This window comes from Cloeon dipterum, chromosome 1 (assembly GCF_949628265.1).
Source record: "Cloeon dipterum chromosome 1, ieCloDipt1.1, whole genome shotgun sequence".
Taxonomy (NCBI): Eukaryota; Metazoa; Arthropoda; class Insecta; order Ephemeroptera; family Baetidae; genus Cloeon; species Cloeon dipterum.
In genome coordinates this window covers 10,898,877-10,918,244 of record NC_088786.1, presented here as the reverse complement: position 1 = coordinate 10,918,244, position 19,368 = coordinate 10,898,877, and the positions used below count along the sequence as shown (strand labels likewise).

The 19,368-nt window shown below is 40.2% G+C and overlaps 3 protein-coding genes across 7 annotated transcripts; 1 reads left to right on the top strand and 2 right to left on the bottom strand.

Moving 5' to 3' along the window:
- Positions 1–431: 431 nt before the first annotated feature.
- LOC135948268 (uncharacterized) lies at positions 432–2,157 on the bottom strand. 2 transcript variants are annotated; one of them, XM_065497480.1, is made up of 5 exons: positions 1,948–2,157; positions 1,241–1,309; positions 1,025–1,177; positions 800–965; positions 432–736 (listed from the first exon to the last, which is right to left on the bottom strand). In XM_065497480.1, the coding sequence occupies exons 1-5, from the start codon at positions 2,013–2,015 to the stop codon at positions 527–529; spliced, it is 666 nt and encodes a 221-aa protein (XP_065353552.1). In that variant the 5' UTR covers positions 2,016–2,157; the 3' UTR covers positions 432–526. The 2 variants fall into 2 exon arrangements, with proteins under 2 accessions (XP_065353552.1, XP_065353559.1); XM_065497487.1 differs by having other exon boundaries at positions 1,960–2,157.
- Positions 2,158–2,500: 343 nt separating this feature from the next.
- Positions 2,501–7,570, top strand: LOC135948255 (longitudinals lacking protein, isoforms H/M/V-like). 2 transcript variants are annotated; one of them, XM_065497469.1, is made up of 6 exons: positions 2,501–2,683; positions 2,749–2,937; positions 3,020–3,362; positions 6,194–6,253; positions 6,304–6,437; positions 6,495–7,570. In XM_065497469.1, exons 1-6 carry the CDS (start codon positions 2,501–2,503, stop codon positions 6,738–6,740), a joined length of 1,155 nt encoding a protein of 384 aa, XP_065353541.1. In that variant the 3' UTR covers positions 6,741–7,570. The 2 variants fall into 2 exon arrangements, with proteins under 2 accessions (XP_065353541.1, XP_065353532.1); XM_065497460.1 differs by lacking the exons at positions 6,194–6,253; positions 6,304–6,437; positions 6,495–7,570 and adding an exon at positions 4,511–6,091.
- On the bottom strand, positions 6,941–17,849 carry ninaC (STKc_myosinIII_N_like and MYSc_Myo21 domain-containing protein ninaC). Of its 3 annotated transcripts, XM_065497429.1 has the most exons (29): positions 17,716–17,849; positions 15,355–15,516; positions 14,599–14,771; positions 14,432–14,536; positions 14,173–14,282; positions 13,966–14,108; positions 13,761–13,908; positions 13,616–13,706; positions 13,461–13,553; positions 13,219–13,404; positions 12,973–13,161; positions 12,720–12,919; positions 12,311–12,663; positions 12,050–12,260; positions 11,844–11,985; positions 11,482–11,632; positions 11,289–11,428; positions 10,958–11,152; positions 10,625–10,905; positions 10,422–10,571; positions 10,215–10,345; positions 9,228–9,248; positions 9,095–9,166; positions 8,983–9,042; positions 8,666–8,805; positions 8,399–8,604; positions 8,021–8,330; positions 7,674–7,865; positions 6,941–7,621 (listed from the first exon to the last, which is right to left on the bottom strand). In XM_065497429.1, the coding sequence occupies exons 2-29, from the start codon at positions 15,491–15,493 to the stop codon at positions 7,343–7,345; spliced, it is 4,611 nt and encodes a 1,536-aa protein (XP_065353501.1). In that variant the 5' UTR covers positions 15,494–15,516; positions 17,716–17,849; the 3' UTR covers positions 6,941–7,342. The 3 variants fall into 3 exon arrangements, with proteins under 3 accessions (XP_065353501.1, XP_065353511.1, XP_065353520.1); XM_065497439.1 differs by lacking the exon at positions 9,228–9,248; XM_065497448.1 differs by lacking the exons at positions 8,983–9,042; positions 9,095–9,166; positions 9,228–9,248.
- Positions 17,850–19,368: the final 1,519 nt, after the last annotated feature.

Here is a 19,368-nt window from a genome sequence, read left to right as displayed (position 1 = left end):
TACTTTTTATTACAATAATCACTTTTCGTGCGCATAAGCACTCACATTTTACACAAAATTATGAATTTAGCTAGAAATTTAGATTATTTAAGTTGGCGTCAATGGTGGTACGCAACATCCTTTAAAAGCCATTCTAAAGGATGACGATGACAGCAGTTGTATGAGAATTTCCCATAACTAAAATCCCCACTACATTCACTGGCGCTAGATGGCGCACGTCTCACAGGTCAAGGACAAAATAATATTCAATTCTCAATTGCAGTCAAACTCTAGTAAGGAGAGTAGAACAGATACTACTCTCCTTAAACTCTAGCATTCATCAATTTCAATATCTATGATAGAATCGTGCCTTTCTTTGCTATTGAATAAAACTAATTCTAATCGCTTACTAGCTAGTTAGAGATACTAATGAAAATAAAAATCCATTTAACTTCAATCTTAATATATGTAATTTATTTCTAATATCAGAAGGTGAACACAAAATTTTTTCATTTAAAATCGAAGACTTCCAATTTTTAATATAAACTTATGTTGAAAATCTTCCAAAGAGCTTATCAATCAAGCTCATTCCTCTATGATCTCGGTCTGGAGGGTTAAATTGCGATTGAGGAAAGTCTGCACCAATTCTAGGTAAATCTAAGAGGCTGCCATTATTACCCGGGCGATCAAGTTGCTCAGTCACAGTCACTTGTTCATTGCCATGTTCATCTCTGACCACCTTTCTTGTCTCCCAAACCTTATAAATTAATATAATTAAAGTTAGTAATGATTGAAAAACAGGAAACAATAATATTTATACCCCATCTGGACGTTGAGATGTTTGAATAGAGACAGACCTGCTGAAGCTTTTAAAGTCTGGTGGCAGCTGGAAGAAATTGGGAGTCTCATGTCGGGGATGTATTGGGCTCTTTTGCATGTGTCTGTCTTGCTCCATGATTTCCAAAATTTGGTCAGCGTTTGGTCGACTGGAAGATCATAAATATTTTTAGCCGCATTGCGTGATGGGCAAAATAATTTAACAAACCAGCCGTCCAGAGACCCATCTATATCTTGCTTATATGCTGGTGTTTGAAACAAATCATTGGAAAATTCAGGACGCTGTTGGAAAGGTATCAACATCTCTTGAAACTTGCGCTCCATTTCTTGCATGTACTCTTGTATATCACAGGAGTGCCATCTTGAAAATGAGTGAAGCTTAGATTTAATTGCTAATGGTATAATAAAGTCCTGTTGTATGTACCTATGCTGAGTACCATTTGGAAGGATATCAAATACTTCAAAATCATTTTCATCAGATGGTTTGAAGCCCCTGAAAGAATAGTTTCATATTTTTAGTCAAAAAGAATTTTATAATAACATATCATAGCTTTGATTTATTTACAGTTAACGAGTTTTAGATCATCATTCTTTTTAAATTTTATGAAAAACTGGTAAAATCTATTATGTAATTAAAAGGCGGCTGCGAGATTATAATATTATTAAAATTATTTTTTGCTAATTTTAATAGGATTTTATCACACAGTTTTCATTGTGCTATATATAATAATTGATATATAAAATGTTAATGGGAAGATATCAACATTATACATATGTAATATTCACGAGCAGTTTAGGCGCAATTTAAACAGTTTTACCTCTTTTTCTAGAGTGTCTTCATAGCATAATATATTAAATTATAGATGGAGCCCATATGTACATAAATTATTCTAGAAATTTCTGCCGTCACAATCAAGTTATCATTAATACACATATCTATTATAATGTAAAATTCAATCGAAAAACGACAGTAAAATTTGAGCATAATTCAGCAATAGGATTTGACTGAGACTATTAGATAATATATATGGTACAGTTTGATACAAAGCAATTAAAAATAACCATGGATAAGCAGGCACAGGAGTAAATAAATATTATAGAATTATAATGGCATAAAAATGTGTTGCAGACCAATAAAAATACCCATCGCTGTGCTCTTTCGGCGGAGCAATGCCGATAAATTTCTTGATGAAATCCATGCTCTAAAGTTGGTGGCCTAAAAATTTTCACGTCAGTACATAGGTTACGTCAGTCTTTTTCCTGGGGGTTGCGTGCGATGTTCCGCGACTGGACGTGCGCTGCGTGAGTGAAGTTTGTTCAGGGCGTTCGAGGTCAATAACAAAGTGTGGCAAACCTTATAGAAATCTTGGCTAGCAATCAGCTTCTAAAAAATTAAAAAATAAATCGATACTCAGAATAGAAAATTGCAAGATTAACACAAAAATAAAATCATCATGCCTATTCATCGAATATAATCGAGCAAAATGAAAAAATTAATTTCGTAGCTCTCGCCTGTCCCGCAACAATGGGTTGGTAGCATTGTAATAATTTGTTTTACAATCACGGAACCCGCCCCTTTGATTTCTCAGCTGGCATTTTCCAGAGAAATGTACAATTTCAGCAAATTGTTTACCTATTCTTGTTGATATATTTTTCTCCGGTCGGTATCGAAACGACTGCAGCGATGACCGGGCAACAAATATGCCTAAAATGGAACAGTTTTCAGTCGAATATAGTGACGTGTTTTGAAACGCTGTGGGAGGAGGAGGGCCTAGTGGACTGCACATTGGCAAGTGAAGGACAGTGCATTAGGGCGCACAAAGTCATCCTATCAGCGTGCAGCCCTTTCTTTAGACGCATTTTTGAAGTAACTCGACCTTCAAAGAAAAATAAATTAGGTTGAATTTATTGACACGCTTTGATCATTTGCAGACAAATCCATGCCAACACCCTGTCATCATACTTCAAGATGTTCAATTCACAGATCTGGAAGCTCTGCTTTGTTTTGTGTACAAGGGCGAGGTTAACATAGACCAGGATGACCTGCCAGCTCTTCTTAAAGCAGCCGAGTCGTTGCAAATTCGTGGCCTATGCACAGCGAGCACTCAAGGGAAAGTGAAAGTACGTTTGACCCTGCAATTTGTTTCAGTATTTTAAAACGGATTGAGGTTTATTAATGTGCCTGTCCTTTGCCAACGTGCAGCATTCCTTGATTCCATCGGACAGTGGTCCTCCGTCTAAGAAAAAGAGGCCTTCCTCAGCTTGCTCATCACTACCTCCGCCATCTGCAGCTCTTCCTGTACAATCAGCCACTCACCGATCCAAAAGTTGTAGCCATGAAGAGAGCGAAGAGCGATCGTCGTCACCCCAAGCAGCAGTTATCCCAAAAATGGAGCCAAGCAGTGACACAAACTGTGATGACTCAGAGTCGCTGGCCAGTTTGCCTCTTGAGGAGTCGATGGATGAAGGCACTCCTGAAGAGCTGCAAAAAATGATGCAGCGGCAAGGGGAGAAACTGTCTTTGGCAGAGATAAACCAACTAAAAGGTGAGTTCTTTCATGCTACACCTCCTCTCTGGGTGGAATTCTGTTTAAATCTGACGGAGCTTTGATGTTAGTTCCTTAATGTTAAATGTGCATTTATTAGCTGGGTGGCTTAGAGAAGCTGTTGATTCAATGTGGTTGTCATGCTTGAGGAAATAGAATTCTTGTGTCAAGGAGATAGCACTGTTGATGGGTGTTTAGCAGGACGCAGTTCGAGTTATTTTTTCAAAAATTAAATCAATGTAGTGATTGAACTGTGCCTTCATTTAGCTGCAAATTATGTGTATTGCTGGTGCCTCTTGTACAAAACAAGCAAGCCATCCATGTCTGTGCCTCCAAACACCGCCGGTTTTTTCCGTTTCCGACCCTTCATCTGTCACATCATCACATACCCCTTCCAATCTGGGATCTCAGTTAGTGCGAAGGAGCTGCATTCTTGGGTGGTGCAATGAAGCAGACCAGTGGTCTCTCGAGTGGTGTACATGTGGAAACAGTAACGACATTTGTGAAAAATGGTGTGATGTCTGAATAAAAAATAAAAAAGCATTCGATTTTCATGCCTGTTTGATGCAACCAGCGCGACGAATTTTCTTACTTCTGGGAAAGTTCTTAAATATGCACACCATATTTCAACAAATTTCATTAACTTCTCCAAGGCTAGCGATATTTTTATGCTTTTATCGAGGAACCTAAGGTAAAAATTTACATTATAATTGCACTAAGTCAGTTTTGACAGAGTTTTCATTTCAACGGAAAATTTAATTTACAAAAGTTTTTGCAAATTTATTTTTAACCCCTAGGCTTGAAACTCATGAAATTGATAGAGCAATCATTTCCCTGTTAATCCACATAGTTTGACCTTTCCCCAAGCGGAACAAAGCCACTACCGTTTTACCAAAAGATCTTAAAGCTTTCATGGAAATTCGTGCCAAGGTGGTTGTCGCCTTTTTTCTTCTGTTTTTCATCAATTGTATCCATAAAATCTCTAAAAAAACTGTCACTCTTTGCGAATCACTGGACTTACAAAGAAAGAGCTGTGTTACCGCTGTGCATGTTTGTTGCTGCTTGTGGCTAGAGCTAAGTCTGTACGCCTGCTGCACCCCCACCTAGATGGCAATCAAACTGCTCTCTGATCTTGACTGGCGCCGCAGGGGACGACACTGACTCGGCGCCGGTCGACTCAAAAGTGCTGGCGCCGTGCCAGACCGAGGACAACACGGAGGACGCAGCCTACGAGAGCCTTCCGTACGCTTGCCTGCTGCCAAGCAAGGAGATCCTGGCCACCTGGGCCACCGGCCGAACGCTTGAGCAGCTTGGCTGCGACCTCATGAAGCTGCTCTTCACCACCGAGGAGCGGCTACTGTGCAATGTGAACGGCAAGATGGGCAAGCGGCAGTTTAACACTCACAAAATTCAACTCATCAGAGAGGTGCTCAACCACTTTAGTGGCATGACGCCGGCCGAGTTTGACGAGCAGTGGAAAAGTTGTGTCACAAAAATCGACACGGCCAACCGTGGGCTGAAACGGAATCTGGTGTTGAAAGGGCGGAAGACGCCGTTCCTCTTATAGTTGTAGATAAGATGTCGCTGTGATGTAAGCCGTAGTGAAAGTCTAATTTATATTCGGGCTTTTGCAGAGCCTTGGCCGACATAAATTCGCGACACTCCCTAAATTTTGTATTTTCAGCAGTTCCTTTTTTACTCAGGCTTCGTTTCCACGAAAGCGAAGACAAATACCTCAAGGCTCTGTGAATAAGCCGTGCCCTGATTGATTTTTATTTTGAGTTGACTAATGATATTCACACCATAATTCATATTATATAATTATAGTGCCAATAATGATATAATCATTCGTGGTTGATGTGTGTATACGAGTGGGAAAAAGTTGTGAGTGGCTTCAAAAAGACGCTGTTTGTTTGCAAAGCATGTTGTAAAAGGTGTTTATAGAGAGTAACTGCAAACAGGGGTATTTTGTGTACTGATTTTTATAAGTGTTACTAGAGGTGAGATAATATTTTAGAAGCAATATACATTATACAACACATTGACCGTTAAACACTGCTGTATATCGTGTATATGTGTGTGTTTAGGAAGAAAAACAACAAACATTACCATAAACCGTTTAGAAGAAAATCTGATGCAACAATTTGCTGACAGAACGAGCTCAAAGTTAATTTTTGTTCCACATATGATGAGCCATATTAATTATAACATATTTAACTGAATTGTTGCTGTTAAATATGACGTTGTTTTTTGGAAAGCTGAAAATTAAATGTTAAACAGTGACAACAATTGTTGCTAATTGGCTACGAAGCAGAGTGCATCAATTTTAACAATAAATCAACTGTAAATGTTGGCTGTGTTAATAAATGTCTTAGAAATTGCTTGTGATGTCGTTAGCCAATCAAAATAAAACCGCAAGAGATCTCAAGTAAACAAAATGAGAATGATATTAATAACCTGTAATTGAAGAGCTGAATGTCGCGTTACAGATTAAAGAGAACGATTCCTAATCAACTAGCCACTGAAAATGAGCCTAACTCGCATTTTAGCAGTGAGTGTTTCAGAAAAGGTGTTGGTGTCCATACGCCTGCCAGAAAACCGAACAAAATGCTTAGAATGTGTGTTAAAATTGCTGACGCAAACAACCCTTTTAGAAAGTGCAATGTACAAAAATTTATGTCAATACGTAAACAAAGAGAAATAAACCATCCAGTTAATAAGTAAGCAAACACTAATCTTTATTGCCAACAAGCGATACTAATAATAAAAACCTAAGTGCTCTGTTCTTTTAAAAATATTTTGCTTCATGAAAAATTTCTGTCTTCCTCTAGGATGCTGCAGAACAGATTCCCTCGCATTCCACTCTGATCTGAATTTTGACCCAACGAAAGGTACGTTTTGATAGGAGACCTTTTATCTAGGAGCTCACGGCTTGATTCAGATGACGCTGCTTCGTTTCCACCCTTCCCTTGCCCGTTTTGCGACCGAGCGTACACAAGCTGGGGTTTTCGGAGGCGACACATTAAATCGACGCATACATCGAGCCCAAAGTTGACTTGCAAATGGTGTCCTCAGGTATCCAAACCGAGTTATTCTCAACTAGGGTGGTTTCAACGAAAGAACTCATTCTAGGTACTGAATAATCACGGCTTTTGGGAGGAGCACGTGACCACAAAACACGGTCTAGCAGCAGAAGACGCTCGTAACGGCCTTTTGATCCTGGAAGAGGCGCACACTGTCCTCCAAATCCCTAATCCGACTAAACTAGAATCGTTGGTGGATATGATCAAAAGGGGTGAAGTGGTGACCGAGTCGGTCCGCATCCAAGGTGACAGGTCGAGCAGCAGTAGCAGCTCTGGCAGGTCTAAACATAACTGAATATCTAATTTCTACACTAATAGTTGCTATTCACATTGAAATCTAGTCTCACTGCCATCTAAATTTTAAATTAAGTAGTGCCTTCTGAAGTTTTCTATGAAGTCAGAGACTGTGTTATTTTTCAAGAAGCAGTTAATGTCGATATACTCTGGAACTGTCATAATATGATTTTATTGGAGGTTGTGTCAAAAACTTGCACATTGCCAACAGAACAGCGTTTATTTTTTAGAAATCAAAATGAGACATCAATATCAGGTTAATGTAACAACAAAGAGCAATGTAACTTTGATACCTCAGCTGTAAATTTAAAGGTTACACCTACTGAAAGCAATTATCTTAAACTGTAGTAAGTGCACGCGTTGACTGTTTTCTTGATAACAATCATTGTAGTCATTAACGGGATATATATTATTTTTTAATTCTATTTTTTTCAAAGCATCCAGTAACAAAAAGTAGTTAGTTTAACAGAAAGGGTCAAAATATAATAGATGAAAATCGCCTATTTTAATCCAATAATTATTGGAAAGCGAAACTGATTTATAATAAAATTGAAAACAATTAAAATAAATAAAATTGGGTGTTACTTAATTACAGCGCTGAATTTACAAGTCAGACACTTCTCCCTCAATGATGAGTCCTGGAGCTATTTCATGTCGGTTGTCATTTTTGTCAGCAAAGCCTACCTTTGGCTGCTTCTGCTTGACTACTGCAGAGTAAGACGGACCTTTGTTCTTACTCTGGTCCAAATCGCTCTTTTCCCACATTTGTTTGTTATCCTGCTGATTGTATGACGATATTTTGAAAGACGGTCCGTCGTCAGGGGAGTAAATGTCGGATCTCTTCATTGAACCCCGGCTGAAATTTGTCTTGCGGAGCATCCCCTGCGTTCCAACATTAATATTTACGCTGAATCAAGCATTGTAGGAGGCAAACCTGGAAGTTAAACGTCCCAGTGTCCGATCCAGACATTTCTTTGCCCAAATTCTTTAACTCCTGAATGTGACCAGTTGGGTTGGCACCAACTCGTGCACTATGGTTGCTGTTTCCGCCTTCGAATTGTCCCCTTACTGCACTCACGGATCTGGATGGCAGATCAATGACAGAATCGTTGGCTCGGGAAGAGCTCTAATTTGGGAAAGAGATTTAACTATTCAGTGTCCATAGTTAAAATTAGGATCATAAATTTAAAGGGGACAAAGAATTTAAATGGCCCACTCCATGGATGAGTTCATTAACTTTTACTTCAACGGAGTTTTTTTCTTATAATCAAGTTTACTCACAGCTGAGACAGTTGGCCCTGCAGACATTTGTCTTGGAGTCGTTTTCTTTGGCATTTTTGGTTGATTGTCCAGGAGTTCCCTTCTGTAAGGAGTCTGGATGTGCGGGACATTTGCCTGTGCTTGTTTGTTGTTCATCGCCCTATTGTCAACTACGTGACTGCCTGTCTGGCAGCCTTGGTCACGCACTTTCTTGTTGTTTCGTTGGAACGACCTATTTTCGTCCCTTTGCATCTTCTTACGCCTCAATGGTGCATCCCAAGTATCAAAATCGCGCGGATTGCGCCTCCCGGTAGCATACATTCCATCAAGCCTATAATTTTCAATTTAATCCACTTGCAAGCCATAAATTAACTCAGTCTGATATACGACTGTCTTTACCCTGCTTCAGTGGGGTCGCAGAAGTGAGAGGTGTCGAAGAACGGTAGCATTTGGAATTGGAATGGAACTTTTCGAACGAAAATTGGCTGTCTCCCGAGCAAAAATGAAGCCTCGCTGCTTTTGACGGCTTTGATTTTTTCTTGGGAAATGGACATAGTTTCTGTACCCTTTAATCCATCTATCGCTGATTGGTTATACACGTGGACCTGAAATGAATGGGTATGGAATTTCCTAAACTTTGATAGCTGGAAAAAAATGTTTTCTGACCTGCTGACAGAAGTAAACCAGGTCGCTGTGTCTAACTGAACGATACAAAAGCAGCATCTGGAACAGAGAGCGTCTCCTCCATCTGCGAGCGTACTTCCTCAAAAGAGCGGTCGTTCTCATGTCGTATGAGCTAGCATCGGCTGGAATATTTTCATGGGTTTTGATGGGGGGTTTTTTCAGAAATTTTTTGCGGCTCATAACAATGAGATCAATGAACACATTGACAGCATGACACATGTACACTCGTGGAGACGACAATTAAAGTGTGTTGTGAAAAGAGACCTCAAAATACAAAAAAATCGACTCTTTTCACATACCTGAGCACTTGAAGCCTTTGGTCTCGGCAATATCCTTTCGAGTTATGTATCCCCTAAAGTCTGACGCAAAACGCTATTAAAGTGTGCACTTAGCAAAAAAATAATCCATTACTCGACTGAATAGCAAGTGCCGCATCGTCTTCAGATTGATATTTCGATACCGATGAGTGTCCTGTAGCTCTTGCTAAACAGCAGAAGATCAAAAATCAAAATGCAGATCAAAAGACAAGAGCTTATGGAATTACAATGAGTTTTCTTTTTTGGACCTGTTTGATGGTGAGGTTGATAATGTGGCATGAAACAAAATGGAAAATTCAGTCAGAGATGAAAATGCTGATTGTGCAAAACACGCCACAATTATCATTGTCAAACCTCAAAAAAGTTGGTCCAAAATTTGTGGGCAAGTAGGAAATAAGACCAGTGTACCTTGACTTAGGTTATTAATACATATCTTTATTGGTGAATAGACATTTTAGCAAAATACAACTGCGCTTCTATAAAGACTCTATCTGCAAAAGATTTTGTCAAAAGTGTACGGGAGCTTGGATTTTGAAAAGTCAGGTTTTTTTGAAGTTATCGTTCCAATGATAAGAGTTGGCGTGGCATCAATAGCATTTTTACCTGCCGCTAAAAATCAAATTTTCAAATTTAAGCGAAAATAACCGTCTATCTTCACTTAAAAAACACGAATAAAAATACAAAATGCACCAAAAAATACAATCATCCTGATAAAATATGTTTAAGAAAAATAGGCTTATCTCCTGCATAAAATTCAGCATTAAAATAAGGACCTTGTTAGGATTATTCAGTAGACTTAAAATTGTGTTTAGGAAACCTACTTCCCTGGAAAAACTCTTAAGGATTTTTCTAATCAGTATAATACTTGTATTCACAGAAGATAGCATCAGACCAAAAGGTCGATAAAACGCGAATAATGTTTTAAATGGTCCTAAATATTCATACCAACGACACGTGAGTCAAAATGATCTCACAAAACTACTTTTTGATTTGTATGTGTGGTTAAATAAATTGAAAACATGCTAAAACAGGCACAGCGCTGCAACCTGCCCAAACTACAACAGACCGCGACTAAAATACATCGTCAGAAGCCTCGACTGCCTCTCCTTCAGTCTCTGGCTCAGGTGGCTCCTCAAGATAGTCGAAAACCGATTCAAGGGGCTGCCTGAAGCGAGAGAGATGCTCGGTTTCAGCAACTGACGGGCGATCTTTACCGAAATTCGTAGTATTTTCGCCAGCTAGGCTGCCAGGCTGCTTGTCTGACGCGCCAACCTTCTTCTTAGCCAAGAAAGCACGCATCATAGATTGCACCTTAATGATCTTCTTCACTTGCTGCTCATACAGTCTAAAATCATCAAAACAAAATTCAAAACGTAAAAATTTATATGATCCAGTTTTTTTTGTCGAAAGGTGGATTTCACCTGGCCAAATATTCTTCGTTGTAGTATTTGAGATACACCTTCGTTTTTCCCATAGCGTATCCCTCCATCTTCAGGCGGACCATGAGCAGGCGACAGTTATCTCCGGTCATATCCACGTTCTCGTCAAAGTCGAAAGCCAGGAATTTATATCTGCAAAAATTCAATACCCGTCGCAATCGACAGTGCCACTATAACGATCTCACCTCCTGAGAAACTCGTTGAACACGACGCGGCAAGGGTAGCCCCTCTGGCGAGCCCTGACCGTGTCCACAACCCCAAGAGCTCTCAGCTGCTGGCGGACAACCTCGGTTTGGAATCCTCTGGGTTGGCCGGTCAGTTCAGCGCGAAGGCAGCGCACAAAGTGAGTGCCGCCAGAGTTTAGGTTGCGCAGAATCTCCAAGCAGGCTGCTCTGAACGTGGTGGTGGCCGTACGCATGCGACGAGTCTGGCTGAACTGGCCCTTGGACAGGGTGTTGTAGCTCCTCTGAAATTCCGGATAAGTGACACTTGGTTCGATATATTCAATGACAACTTACGGCAGTTTGATGCTTATCCGCAACAAGGGCGGCATTCCACTTGCTGGCACGGCGCTTTGTTTCCTTCTCGGGCATATTCTTCTGAGCAGTTGACACATCAACCTGCGCCTGAACTAGATTACCAGTTCTAGACAGCAGGTTGGTAAATAGCATCTTAATCGACTCATTGTTTGACAGGCGGAGAGTCTCAGTGAGCTGCATGCAATAACAATTTTAATTTTTAAAGGGTATAAAAAAATTCATAGATGTCTATGAAGGCAGAAGCACGCAAGGTACGGGCATGCAGAGCAGATACATGTCAGAAGCAATAAAAAACAAACTGAAATTTTACCTCGGGTGGGATGAAGTCTCTGTTCTTTTCAGACATATCCTTGGCATCATAGGTCACCTTACCGGTGTAATGAGCCACACTGAACTCCGATTCAGACGAAGATTGCAAAAATGGTGTTTTCTTGCGTGCATTAATTGATTCTACATTCACAATTTTATGTTAAAACTGCTCTGTCTCATACATGCAAACTAACCAATGATAAATTCAGCGCCTTTAGCTGTCCTGGTGGCCTCATCAATCAACCACATAACGCCATCAGGTTTGCCCATCAATACGTCAACAGATGGCCTATTGTCGTAGAAAGTGAGAGGCTCCCCAGGAACTTCATCCTCCAATCTCTCTTGCTGTGGTGTAAAATAAGAATTTTTTTAAAGATATAGTTATAGTCACATGAAATCTATAAAAATAAGCATTTCAATACAAAGGACTCATATAAAATGAAGAAAATCAATGAATAGTGAAAAGACAATGTTAAGTCGCCTGCTCTTAAAATAGCTAGGCAAACTGCCCAGCACTGCTGTCGTGCCAGTTGCGTGAAAGCAAAAATATCCTCACCATCTCCCAAGCAAATAAGCGTTGAGTGTAGTTATACTGTAGCTGTTCGTTCAATGCATTAACAAAAAGTTGTTCGATCCTGTTGGTTTGGAAGCACTCGAATCCGAACATATCCAGGATAGAAATCATGTGACGGTCTCCGCTGAAATTGTCAACATTTCAGGATCTGCACGTAACCAATTTTTTTTGTCATTTTTAACACTCACAATACAGCGCGCGAGTAAGAGAGCTTAAGATTGATAAAGTTGACAAGCCAGTCGACCATTCGCGCATAGAGTGCTCTAGCGAGAGAATCCCTGGCCATTTCGGCTTCCTCTGGTGACTGCTGCATTTTCTTTGCGTTGCCACTCTCAATAAGACAATAGTTAACTAGAGCCCAAGAGAATTTTTTTTCGTCCAGTCCGAGGAGCTCCGCAACTGTAAATTTCACAAATTGAACATCTCATTTTTGCACATGAATAGCTCACCTTGGGCGGCAACTTTAGGGTTTTCAACCTCGGCCTTGCCATTGCCACTGTCGCGGAACCTGACCTCCCCAAGAACAAGAACGGCAGCTAAAATTTTCTTGACGGTCTCGATGTTATTTTCGCCGAATTCGAGGTCAACGAGAGCGGTCTTGAAAGTCTCAAATTGCCTGCTATTGTTGCTGGCCGAGTTGGAATCAGAGGGCACGTAGGTCTGGCTGCTGGACCCACTTGGGGCGCTCACTGAACGCAGATATCGGTGCCTGCGTCCTGGTTCTAAGAAGTATTTGCTCAGCTCGCGCTTGTCATCCATCGCGTCATAGAAGTAGTAGAAAAGATGGAAGTTGCCCTGACGTCTAGGATTTTTTATTACTATTTAAAACTTGGAAGTCAAATTTGTATTTTTTTATACCTATCGTTTGTGGTGATTCTCCAGCGTTCCAGTTGGTACAGCCAGAAGATGGCACCGCTGACCTTGCCAGTGGTTGTAAAGGTCATTTGCGTGTTAAGCACGTGACGCGTAGAGTTGCCATTAAGAGGGGTGCACGCATTTCCCATTGCTTGAATTACTGTCAGACCGTTCAGGATGCGGACAGCAACAGAAATATTGCCCTGTTCAATTTAGATTCGATTTGTAGGCCCGCAGTAATTTTTAACTTAATTACCTTTCCAAGCCATAGCAAGTGGCGGATGACGTGCATCATGTTGGCGGTCTTCCCAGACATGCTTTCTCCACTCAGAACAATGTGCTGAGGCTCATCGTGGTGCAAAACATCTTGGTAAGCGCAGTCTGCCACTGCGTAGATGTGGGGGCGGTTGTCTGATCGGCTTTTGAACATGTATTTGCTCTGATTCTGGAAATTCGTATTTGCTGTCAAAGTTTGAGCTTGTGCTTTTGTACTAGATCAGACCTCTTCGTTGTAAATGTTGAGGGTCTCATTGGGATTAACAAAAAGCAAAACGTCTCCCATGAATGAATAGCATGAGCCTTTCTTGACTCTATGTTGCAGCTGCTCAATGATCAGATCTTCAGTGAGGTTTTCCAATGCAGCCAAATCTTCCAGGTACATTACTTCTGGCTCAGCATTTTGGTCAGCCTGTTTAAAAAAACGGTTCAGATCTCATAAAATTACTCCCTGTATTATAAAATTACCTTCAGGAAATTTCCCCTGACCGCCACTTCTTGGCGTCTTTCCTTCTTAACTGATGCAACGCTATCCATAACTGACTTAATTTCACCCAGCATCTGATGATAAATTTTGAATTTGAAAATAAATCTGCCTTTTAGATAAAATTCATAGTACTTACGTGCGTGGCATTTTCTGGAATTTGCGTGAGGAAAGGATGCTCAACAAGTTCCACGACCAGAGGCCGATTCTCAGCTATTTTCACCAAGCATCTGGAAGCATTTTTTAAAATTTTTGTCCCATTAAAATTTGAGCAAAACTCTCACTCGTTAATGAAGTCATTGAATTCCTGGCTCCAGCTTGCAGGTCGGTGGAGAGTCGGTGGCGGGTTTCGCACGATTTGGAAAAGAGCACGGGTCGGGTGAATATCCTCAAACGGCGCTTTGGCATCGGCAAGTTCAATGGCGGTTATACCTGCGATCAGAAAATAAATTTAATTGCACTTGAAAGTTTGCTAAATAATCTACGAACCTATTGCCCAAGTGTCAACGCGGTTGTCATACACGTCATGACCGATCTTGAGACTCCTCTGCTCACTTGTGACCAACTCGGGAGCCATCCAACAAGGAGAGCCCACAGTAGAGCCTCTCTTGCCCATGGTGCTGCGAAGCTCCCTGAAGGGAAAATATTGTGTATATTGCGTATAAGTCATTTCAATTGTGTTCGTAGCTTTTTTACCTCGAAAGACCAAAGTCAATTAGTTTGATTTCCCCAGATTTTGTAAGGAGGATGTTGCTGGCACGGATGTCGCGGTGCATGTAATGGTTTTGATGCAGGTAAACCACGGCCTAAAAATATCCTGTTTCAATTGGCTCAATCGTAATTACAATGAAATAGACGCGGAAGGTTGATGAGCATTAAAGTAAAATCGAAATATTTCCTTATAAACGATTGATATTATCCACTTTTGCGTGAGAAATAGACTTTCAAGTTATACCTTAATAGTCTCCTTGAGGATGTGAGCAATATGTAGTTCACTCAGTTTCTTGTCAGACTTGTGCAAGGCTTTGACCATATCAATTACAGTTCCTCCCTCACAGAGCTATATTGAATCAAATATAATTTAGCTTTGCTTCCTATCAATGTCCCTAAATGGGAACTAGCCTGCATGACGAGCCAAAGTTGGTCTCCATCGCGACTCCTCTTGCAGTAGGCGCCAAAAAAATCAGGCAAGTTTGGGTGGTTTGCATGATCTTTGTAAAACCTGTACTCCTCCTCTAGGTCTTCCCAGTTCTCGTCTGTGATTCTTTGAATTTTAACAGCTACTTGCAGGTTTCCTAGAATTTAAATCACATCATAAAAACTACAATTTTATTAAACGTACTAAGCGTACAACACTAAAATCATCACAGTTTCAAATTTTGCACAGTTTTGGAGCTTCTTTTAATGTCATTTTTCTTGCACGACACTTTTGTATGTGATATGCTTCACAACACTCACTGCACAATTTACATTATAATCATCGTTTGGTTACTATTAAAACATTTGATTTAAACAAAAAGTATAGTGAGCGCATATGAAGTCAAAATGAGGTTCACGCCAATTAACACTGTTTCAGTCTCATAGAATTCAGTCAAAATTAGTTTTCTATTCAATTTATTTGAGTTTAAAAATTTATTGTAAGCATCAGTCTCAGGGAGATTAAATTAATTAATTGATTAAGTTACAAATTGAATTGAGTCTTTGGTAACTATTTCGTGCACATACCGAGATCTTAATATACTTTGAAATACCCAGTACTTTCTTAAAATAACGTGTTTTAACTCTTTTCCAAAATTATAGCCACTTTTTTAAGATAGGCCAAATTATATTTATGCCATATTATTGCATTTTTAATATTTGCAAATCAACGCAGACTACCTTCCTGAAGATCAGTGGCCTGGAAGACTTCGCCACTAACGCCAATTCCAAGTCGTTCGCCCAATTGGAAACGAGGGCCGGGGTCAGGAAGAGAATCCCATTTGATGGCACCAGTGGAGCCTCTTCTCCGCTGACTCATGTTGGTTGATTAAGGTTGGAAACCTGGAGAAAAAATGAACTGTCAATAAATAAATTATGATGAAATTCACAAAATGAGGCCAAATCAATTTGTCGTTTCTAGAAGAGGCCAATTATTCTTAAGGCGCTTAATTACTTTTCTTACGTACTTTTCTCTAAAAGTATGTATTTCTTTAGTGCAAACCCAAACCCCGAGCAACATAAGATTCCGTTTGGACGCTACGACTTGGATTTTAACCCAATTAGCGTTCCGCTAGGTCAAGCCAGCAGAATTAGAAGCCATAAAAAATGATTCTCGGAGGCAATTTTACGGCTGCTTTCTGCCTCCCGGCGACAGAATATTGCCGTGCATATAACCTCAGTAGTGCTTCTGCTATACGACCCGCATCTGGGTCACTCAACATTCATTGATGCATCTTTATTTCCGAATATACCAATAAAACGTGTGAAAGTTCAAGACAAATGTGCCTAATCAGATTTACACCTCGGATAGGTTTTCTCTTACAACAGAGAGGCATTTCTTAAATCACAAAATAGTTATTTTATTTCTTACGATTTGTAACTATTGCAAACTCCGGAAATATTTAAATAGTGCAAACGAAAGAATCTCGGGGGGGGGGGGGGCGAAAAATGACAAGATGATCGTTTTAGTTTTTATTTGCCACGATAAATTTCTCAGGATAAATGTTATTTTTCGACATAAAAATGGTTCCAGAAAAATGTTTTTTAATTTTTTAAAAAATTCAAATTGAAAACAGGACAAAAGAGTTTTTTAATCGATTTCTGTTGTTTAAAACACCAGGAAAAAACTACGACGAGCAATTCATAAAAAATCTTTGTTTGCCTTTCACAGACTTCCCTAAATGAAAAAAACCTGATTGAATTCCAAGCATTGCTTTTTGAAATCTGGGAAATCTATATAGCTGGAAATTTTCTTAAAAACTATGGTGCAACTGAGGTGTCTTAATTGAATTAAAAAGAGGAAACTAATTCAATGACATATTGCTAGTTATTTCTATTAAAAATTTCTTTTTCTGCGATTTTCTTTGATCATTTTTTATTACATTAACTCTGCCGTGTGCATTTTACCTCCACATGCTAAGGGAAATTTAACAAGCGGAACGTGATCGCGCAGCGAGTCGCGTTCGTCGCACACACTGACACGCCGGTAGATTTGCTAATTAGCTGTTTACGAAAACGAGGGGTGTACTTTTTAATTCACTCGAATTTGCTGGCGGCGAGGAGAGACCGGCCAGCCTGCGGGGGTTGTGTTGCATCACCCGCCTCGCCCGCGCATATCAACCCTACTTAACGCGTGCATATAAGTTGTAATCAGGCCTGTAGTGGCAGTCATTCATATGGCTCACCTTTGATCTTCCACTCGGCTGCATCTAGTCGAATAGGACAGGCGCGTGTGTATGTGTGCGCGCGAGCTCTCGCCGCTAATTTTGAGCCCCTTGTCTCTGTGTGTATATGTGTGTGCGCGTGTGACGCCGCCCTGCGATGCTGCACTTTTACATATAAAAAGCTTGCCGACTGATGAGTGAGAGAGAACCCTTTTTGTTCAGCTCGCGCTGAGCCATTGATTTTAATGCCGGGTGCGTCTCGCGACGCGATTGGCCATTTTGAACTCCTTTTGAAGAAAAACGTATCTGCCAAAAGTGTGACTGACACAAATTGCTCACAGAAGTGGCTTTTTGAAATAATTGCTGAAATATCTTAAAAAAATATTTTATCCAGCCAAGAACCATTTTTTTCATAATTTTATGCTTTGAAATGGAGTAATTCATTGCCTCGTGGACATGACTGCAGAAGTAGCCAAATCCATGATCGAGATGAAAAAAGCCAACTGTTTGCAACATCTTTTTCAGATCTAGAACAGTTGTGCAAAATAAATGTTCCGGAAATCTACTTTTTCCTAATCAAAGAGAAGATTCTAGTAAAAAATTACGACCTATAGTAAGTAACGAGGATGAAGTACGTTTTCAACCAACCTTGAATGTAGACACCTTATATTTAAATATTCTAGTACTTTAGCGCACGCAAATTTACGCATTTGAAATGCACAAAGCAGAGTTCTCCTCTCTCTGCAAACTGAATATTTGATAAACGTCTGGCTCGTCTGCGCGTATGCAATTTGCGCGTTATGCGTATAAGGCAGATTGCATACTTCAAACTTTCAAACAGGAGGCACATTTGAAACTTACTACTTTTGTTACCTACCTTCAAGCATACGAATGGAAAGATCGAGGTGACGGTTGTTGATGATTCTTCGGACACCCGAAGACTAAAGAATACACGCCAGCGATGGGGTGAAAAGCAGATTACAGCGGTTGTTTATTCGATTAGTTGGCCCCTACCCTCGCGACTCGCCAGCCGCACTTTCATGCTTGCAGACGCGTGTCAATTGGAATCCATTTATACGTTCAGTCTACATTTCTCTCGCTTTTATTTAGTTGTGTGTGTAACTGACGAAATTCAATGGCTCGGCCGTCTTCTTGGCACGCGAGGCAGTGTTACATGATGTAGCATCTGGACGATTAATGTCAATCTTCCTTTTATGCGATTTAAGAATAAGGCCGCAGTTGGCCAATATTCTAACTTACTTTGCTGTGGATAACAACTGAAGAGGAAAACCTTATCGAGAAGCAAGTGGCTTCAATATTAACTTTTGTATTCTATTTGAAAGAAAGAACAGCTACAAACAAAATGATTATAATCTGCGCGGAAATTAATTACAAGGACGGGCGGCTGTGTAGTCGCACGCTTTCGTACAGAACGGCCACTGTTTTGACACTCTAGGTATCATCAGCAGTTAATATCCTCTAATTAAAAAAGTGCATCGCTGTAGTACGTATTACCTGCAAGGAATTTTTGCATCGCAACTGCATTTATTGCCTCATACAATAAAAGGAGACAAACAATTAAGGGAATAAATGAATAATAAAAACTTAAGTGCATTCAAACAAGAAGTTAGCCGAATTTTTCTAGCCAAATACTGAACTGATAGACTGATTTTACTATCCCTCTGTTATCAAAACAAAAAAAAAGGTTTGTTGTATCTTTTTGTTGTGTTCTGGATGTGGATGTATGGGGCATGGTTGCCCTGCTGATCTGCAATAAATAATTTCTGAATCTAAAAACCTCACAACTTTCCCTACGACCAACACTCCTCATTAAGAAAAAAAATCACAAGCCCATATTTCCATTTTGTTTTCAAGCCTTTTCGTGGTTTTTATTTATTTTTCAATCAATTTCCTACGAGTGTATTTTCCTAATTTTTGCTGATTACGTATGGAAGCTAGATTTTTTTTCTAGAAAAAATAGCTGAGGTTCTGTGTAGTACATTTTTATGGAACTCATGGAAAAATTTTATTCTACGAAATTTTGTTTAGGTTCAATCAAGGAGATTATTTCGTGAGCCCCATGACTCTTGGTCGGGCACAGAGAACTCTCACGGCGGAACACCCGGCAGCCTTTGCATTCATGCATGTCAGCGGCAGATTGCAGGAGCAGAAGACCACTTTGGAGTAGGAGGAGGAATTCTGCGCCGCTCCGCAAATCCATACAGGCAGCAAGGACGGCAGGGAATCTGCGCATTTCTGCGTTTTTGTCTGGCTGCTAAGGGCGAGCTGCTCATCCAAGCGCGCATTGCGCTGCTCGCAATGAAGGCCAACTAACTACACACAGACAACTATTTTCCTTTGATCTCGTTCGCAGTGGTAGTTACGTCAAAAACATCAAGTGCCTCTCTATTTCACCGCCTGCAGCTCGACAAGAGAGCAAGCTGCTCGTAATGGGACTAATATTGCGAGCCAAGTGCACGAAAAACTCACTCCCTTTGAAACGCAGCCACGCGCGTGATTTCGTGCGGAT

Bases quoted from the DNA above. Each gene is read 5' to 3' on its own strand.
- LOC135948268 (XM_065497480.1), bottom strand. From the start codon at position 2,015: ATGGATTTCATCAAGAAATTTATCGGCATTGCTCCGCCGAAAGAGCAC. The intron at 1,178-1,240 runs GTACATACAACA...CTCATTTTCAAG, and splicing joins CCAAATGGTACTCAGCATAG to ATGGCACTCCTGTGATATAC. The intron at 737-799 runs GTATAAATATTA...TTAATTTATAAG, and splicing joins CATCTCAACGTCCAGATGGG to GTTTGGGAGACAAGAAAGGT.
- LOC135948255 (XM_065497469.1), top strand. From the start codon at position 2,501: ATGACCGGGCAACAAATATGCCTAAAATGGAACAGTTTTCAGTCGAAT. The intron at 2,938-3,019 runs GTACGTTTGACC...GCCAACGTGCAG, and splicing joins GCACTCAAGGGAAAGTGAAA to CATTCCTTGATTCCATCGGA. The intron at 6,254-6,303 runs GTACGTTTTGAT...GGCTTGATTCAG, and splicing joins GAATTTTGACCCAACGAAAG to ATGACGCTGCTTCGTTTCCA.
- ninaC (XM_065497429.1), bottom strand. From the start codon at position 15,493: ATGAGTCAGCGGAGAAGAGGCTCCACTGGTGCCATCAAATGGGATTCT. The intron at 11,986-12,049 runs GTGAGTGTTAAA...TGACAATTTCAG, and splicing joins TCTTACTCGCGCGCTGTATT to CGGAGACCGTCACATGATTT. The intron at 10,572-10,624 runs GTGAGATCGTTA...GAATTTTTGCAG, and splicing joins TTCAACGAGTTTCTCAGGAG to ATATAAATTCCTGGCTTTCG.